The 6,023-nt window shown below is 54.2% G+C and overlaps 1 protein-coding gene across 1 annotated transcript; it reads left to right on the top strand.

Annotated features, from left to right (window-relative positions):
* Positions 1-3,053: 3,053 nt before the first annotated feature.
* Positions 3,054-4,804, top strand: LOC119096544 (neprilysin-11; the record flags this gene model as incomplete). Its single annotated transcript, XM_037219450.1, is given in 3 exon segments — positions 3,054-3,129; positions 3,935-4,063; positions 4,576-4,804. Coding segments are annotated over 3 exon segments (434 nt in total), but the record flags the coding sequence as incomplete, so codon positions are not given.
* Between the last annotated feature and the right edge of the window lie 1,219 nt (positions 4,805-6,023).

Below are 6,023 nucleotides of genomic sequence, written 5' to 3' on the forward strand. Positions count from 1 at the left end.
GAACTAAGTAAATTGGGATACATGTGAAATGCAGTGTAAAAGTAAGGCAAATGGAACCTTTATCTGAAAAAATGGAGGGAGGAGGGGGGGGGGGGGGGGTAGTTAATATTGCTAGCCCCCCACCTTGAAGAGTGGGGGGGGGGGGCATGGTCCCCTCAGCCCCTGGCCCTCCGTTCCTACACCCGTGGTCTCAATGGACCAAAAGTAAAATGCACAGAATAGAGCAGAATACACAATATATGGTGTACGGTTCTGTACGCACAGGATGTTCACAAAATGTCTTGTAATCTTTTCCAGTGAAATTGTATGTGAGAAGAGCAATGCATGACACTCAGGCTTGTGTAATGAACACCTGGGGACACATGTCTACGGAGAGCGTACGCTCACAATTAGGGGAGGAAGTAGTCAACATACAATGACACACATTCTAACATACTTAAACCTTTAAGTGCGCATTTCAGCAACGGCATAGGACAACCCGGACCAAGGATATAAGAATCGCTGCGTATCGGTAAACTTTGACAGAGGATAAACTCGCAGGCACCATCGTGAAATATTTATTGTCAGCGCTGTTGTTCACGTAAGGCACGTTCAGCAATAGTTGTCTGCTGATTGATTTTGACTCTGATTTCCTGTAGCAAATTGCTTTCTGATCTGTGATACAGTCCATCGAAACCTTCCGGCCTAGCCATCGATGTCTCGTGCAAGCCTTATCATAGTGCCGTGTGCCTGACATTAGGAAATGGAAGCTTGCGTGCTTAATTTTTTCAATGCTTTTTCTTTTCAGGATCTGCACAGATTTGCAACAATTGCGATCATTCACAGGCCTTTTGAGTTGCGTGTTTGCGTTAACTCATTCACAGGCAGCCACGTGTACTACCTGGAGCTGTTGAACTTTCATAATATTTTGGAAATATTGGCGTAGAATCTTTGCGTAGGCAAGTCTCTCCCTGTGTACTGACGTACCTCTGTTTTCGCATATATTTCATAATTGTGAGAAAAATCGTGAGTGCGTGCGTGCTTGCGTGCGTGCGTGCGTGCGTGCGTGCATGCATGCATGCATGCGTGCGTGCGTGCGTGTGTGCGTGCATGTGTGTGTGTGTGCGCGCGTTCGCGCTTGTGTGTGTGTGTTACGGTACTGTCGAAACACATATACCTGTCGCCATACGTGTAAGCGTTGCCTTTTTCTGTTAATAAGTGATGGATTTCTGGGTTTGCCCTCATGTGATGAACAGAGACAGTGTCACCGACTTCGCTTGTGGGGTGAGGATATCTGAAAAACCAAAGTTGTCCTCAGATTTCACCTTTTTACAAACCAACTTCCTAGATATATGTAACTAAGCACAGCCACCTCTCAGCCTGGCGGGATCTCGTGACTTGTTAATCAGTGCCTCCTCCTGGACTGGTGGGACTTTTAGTAGCAGAAACGCCGCCGTAGCTCAATCAGTAAATGCGTGCGGTCCAGCCCACATGTGACGGTGTGGGTAGGTTTAAGTTCCCCGTTATTCGCCTTCAGCGCTCCACATTCGCTATTGCCCCATTTCCTTCTAGGGTCTCATCTGGGGGAGTAGAAGGTTCTTCCGAAGTTTCCTGAGCGTTGATTTATCTGAGTGTGGGTATTCCACGTATAGATCTTCCGGGCATTAAGCCTTCCGAACATAGTTTTTCCGACCCCCAGCTTTCCCAGCTCGGGAGACAAGCTCACCGTTGCTGCTCCGTCAGCGGCGAAACTGCTTCGTTGCTTTATGAATTACTGGCTTGGGGGAGTGAATGGACAGCCGTAGATGACAACAGCCATGTTTTGACAACTTGGATGTATTTTCATGCGTTTGGCCCCTCATTCAGGGTTACTAGTTCACGACTTGACCGGTGTCACGTTTACGCACTGAAACTAGACTTAAGCACAGTTTAACATTTACGCACTCCCCTATTCTGGATCTTTCTTGTCGGCATTGATTTACATGAATATTAATGCATGGTCCAGTCCAATGGAAAGTCTCAATGGAAAGTCTCCACCAATATCTTGATGCACCGGCTAATTGTTCTAAATGGTATCATGTGCAGTATGTTGACCACAAAAGGCTATTCATTGAACCATATCCTATGATTTGTAATGCAGCGTGCTTTGTAATATGTTTAATATGTTACACCTTTGACCTAGATCCCAGTGATCAATGATCAGAAACAGGCTATTAATCCGATAGGGAGCATAAATTATTGATACCCATACCTTCCTCTGTCTTGCAAGGTTTACTCCGTTGGACGCTGTAGGCTAATTGTGGTGAAAACGTGGCAGCGATCACTTAGAATAAACAACAGTTGCAACAAGAGGTTCTACTTGCATATAGCTATGACCAAACAGCGAACACGCCCCCGGTCAGACACAGAACAAGTTCAACGCCGGCTAAGGGCAACGCTGCGGCGCTTTCAGAGCAGACCCGCGCGTGTCCAACGCCCCACTCCACGGTACTCGTCTCGTATTCAACGATCACTTGCAAGTCGAGCGCGGCCTCGCCGACCGACAGCATCCGACACCATCTCTACACCGGCGTGGGAAATGAATCCGTTGCTATGCGACCCACCTACCGCATGCTCGTAGTGTTCGCACTGGCGTGGACTGTAGGCGCGCGGCCGACGCTGGGCGGAGCAACACGGCCTACCAATAAGGGCTATTATTCACACCCTGGCGGCCGCTCCAAGAACTATTTTGGAAACCCTGGTTCTTGGACATTCTGTACCTTAGTCAATACGTACATTGAACATTCTGTACTTAAGACACTCTGTACCTTGGACATTCTGTACATTGAGCATTATGAAACGGACCCCTTCCACTCTGCGTCATTTTGGAAGTTATTGCTCATCTTGGACACTGTGTACCTTGGACATTATGAACTTTCGACATTCTGTACCTTGGACATTCTGTACTTTGGACACACTGTACCTTTGGACATGCTGTACCTTGGACAATATGAACGCCTCTCAGCCCGCCAGGGAGTGGCGCAGCCTCCTTCGACGCGCGTGCTCCTGCCGTCAGCCCCATACCGTCGCCGGCCATGAGTGGGCCCTACGAGCCACTGGCCAGCTCGGACAGCGAGCGCGCCGAATCTGGCGTCGCCGCGCGCCGGGAGCGTCGCCTCACCGCCGCCGCCATCGCGGCCACTCTGCTGGCCGCCGTTCTGTTCGTCGCCGTGCTGACGCTCCACCACGCGTGTGAGTGGTCGCTCGCTCGGACGGAGCAGAAGCGGCTCCGACGGGAGCGGCTACGCGGCCGGCGGGTGGATTCTGAGGCCGGTAGAGCGGCTCCCTGGGCAGGAGCAGAGTTCGTTCGTAAGACACGAACGATTCTTGGTGAAGTAAAGCTTTCCAGGAGGACTCAAGTCAGGTGTTAGCACATGTTTGTTGAGAAGTGGACGAATCATGGGCATCATAGAGCAGAGGCGTTTCAACATATGGAAGCATATATAGCACAGTGTTTATGTTTTACTGGTGCGCTGCTCTGCGCTGGCTCAGCCGTGTTCCTTGCTGACGCTGCGCTGTCTCAGCCGCGTTCCCTGCTGACGCTGTGTTATCTCCGCCGCGCTCCTTGCCAACGCTGCGCTATCTCAGCCGCGTTCCTTGCCAACGCTGCGCTATCTCAGCCGCGTTGCTTGCCGACGCTGTGCTATCTCAGTCGCGTTCCTTGCCGACGCTGTGCTATCTCAGCCGCGTTCCTTGCCGACGCTGTGCTATCTCAGCCGCGTTCCTTGCTGGGACTGCGCTTTCTCAGCCGCGTTCCTTGCCTACGCTGCGCTATCTCCGCCGCGTTCCGTACTGACGCTGCACTGTCTCAGCCACGTTCCTTGCCAACGCTGCGCTATCTCCACCCCGTCCCGTGCTGACGCTGCGCTGTCTCAGCCGCATTCCTTGCTGACGCTGCGCTGTCGCCGGGTTCTAGATGCCATTGCACACCTGCATGCTCAGGAGCTGGAGGAGCTCTGCGCCACCACGTCGGTTCCCAACGCGACCGTCAGTAGTGAGGAGCCGGAACCGACGGTTTGCACCACCCCCGGCTGTGTCCTCTCAGGTTGGTGCAGCCTGCAGCGTATTACTAACGCCAGCTGGCCTTCTCAGGCTGATTCATCAGGTCGAAGTATTCCAAATCTCCTCAGGCTGGCTACTAACGTGCACGAATATTAACCCATTCCACCGAGGAGAGGCAGCATGAGCTCCCTGAAAACTCTTGCGAATAACCCGCTTGACCCATCAACGATGTTGTATGGGAAGAACGTTAGGAAATCATGAGAATGATGAACGAACGTTAACCCCTTAATACATTCAGCCGTTGCAAAGAAGTATCGGTAAGAAAGTGCAGTGCTTGAAAGCTGTCATGCTGTTTTTCGATTAAAATGATCCCGGGTGTTCAATTACGTGGCTGTTAGCCTGGCTTTAGCTTTGAACATCTGCTTCATTTCGTGCGCCTGCAACCGCCCGCCTGCACATGTTGGTGTGGTCGGCGGCCGCCAGTCGGAGCCGGGCACCGACCGGCGAGTGTTGTGTCTCGTATCTCAGCGGTCATTGGCACATCCTCTCTGGCAGCGGCGAACCTACTGAGCAGCCTCGACCCGGCGGCCGACCCGTGCCAGGACTTCCACCGCTACGCGTGCGGCCGCTGGGCTGAGGCGCACCCGAGGCCAGGCGACAGGGCCTCGTGGAACGCCTTCGGCCGCGCCGGCCGGGCCGTAGCAGCCAAGCTGCGCAGCGTGCTACGCTCTCAGCCCTCGGCGGAGGACGGGGCCGCGGTCGGCGCCGCACGCCTCCTCTTCCGGCACTGCACCAACACGAGTATGCCGCCGCCGCCGCGAGGCGCCGCTGACAGGGATACCGTGGGGCGGGCAGCCTATGGGCGAGGCGCCGGTGACAGGGATACCGTGCGGCGGGCAGCCCATGGGCGAGGCTCCGGTGACAGGGATACCGTGCGGCGGACAGCCCATGGGCGAGGCGCCGCTGACAGGGATACCGTGCGACGGGCAGCCCATGGGCGAGGCGCCGGTGACAGGGATACCGTGCGACGGGCAGCCCATGGGCGAGGCTCCGGTGACAGGGATACCGTGCGGCGGACAGCCCATGGGCGAGGCTCCGGTGACAGGGATACCGTGCGACGGGCAGGCCACGGGCGAGGCGCCGGTGACGGGGGTACAGTGCGGCGGGCAGCCCATGGGCGATGCGCCGGTGACGGGGATACCGTGCGACGGGCAGCCCATGGGCGAGGCTCCGGTGACAGGGGTACAGTGCGACGGGCAGCCCATGGGCGAGGCTCCGGTGACAGGGGTACAGTGCGGCGGGCAGCCCGTGAGCGAGCCGCCGGTGACAGGGGTACCGTGCGGCGGGCAGCCCATGGGCGAGGCGAGGGAAATCAATCATGCCGACTGCCGAGCCGGAGGGCAGAAACCGTCATGCAATCTAAAAAAAAACGAAAATCGTTTACGAAGGAAGATAGAGCATTACACACCATACGCGGTTGGCTAAACTCTTTGTGCACATAGTTGGAGATAAATCAGCACTTACCGCCCTTAAAACTAATCCCGTTTTTCCAGCTCTAAACGAGCATGTTCTGTTCTAGCTCATATGGCGGGCAGCTGGTGGATTTCGTTCGTTCGAAGCTTCATCCCTAATTTAGCTAGAGGCTCGATCCCAAAACGGCGAAAACGTGATGCCCGAGGAATCCGACCATGTCCGATCCAATATGAGGAGAAAAGGCCTTCAGCTTCGGGTTTTTAATGTAGACATAGTTCATATTGACGGTACTCAACGTACTACCAAAATAGCCAATATTTACACTACAACGCCGTTTGACCGGCCCCTGCTGGCATATTGAAGACCGATAACTAAGCGCACGAGCTCTGAGCATGTCCGCCTTGACCGCTGGTCTTCAGCCGGCCGCCTTCAATATCAGTTCAGCCTTAAGCTACAGTTCCCTGGCGGGATAAAAGGCAGCCTCCTCTAAGTTTTGAGAACACTTTCGAACCACGCAAAGCGTGTTTTTT

Source organism: Pollicipes pollicipes, unplaced genomic scaffold (assembly GCF_011947565.3).
Source record: "Pollicipes pollicipes isolate AB1234 unplaced genomic scaffold, Ppol_2.1 Scaffold_4295;HRSCAF=5057_pilon_pilon_pilon, whole genome shotgun sequence".
NCBI lineage: Eukaryota > Metazoa > Arthropoda > Thecostraca > Pollicipedomorpha > Pollicipedidae > Pollicipes > Pollicipes pollicipes.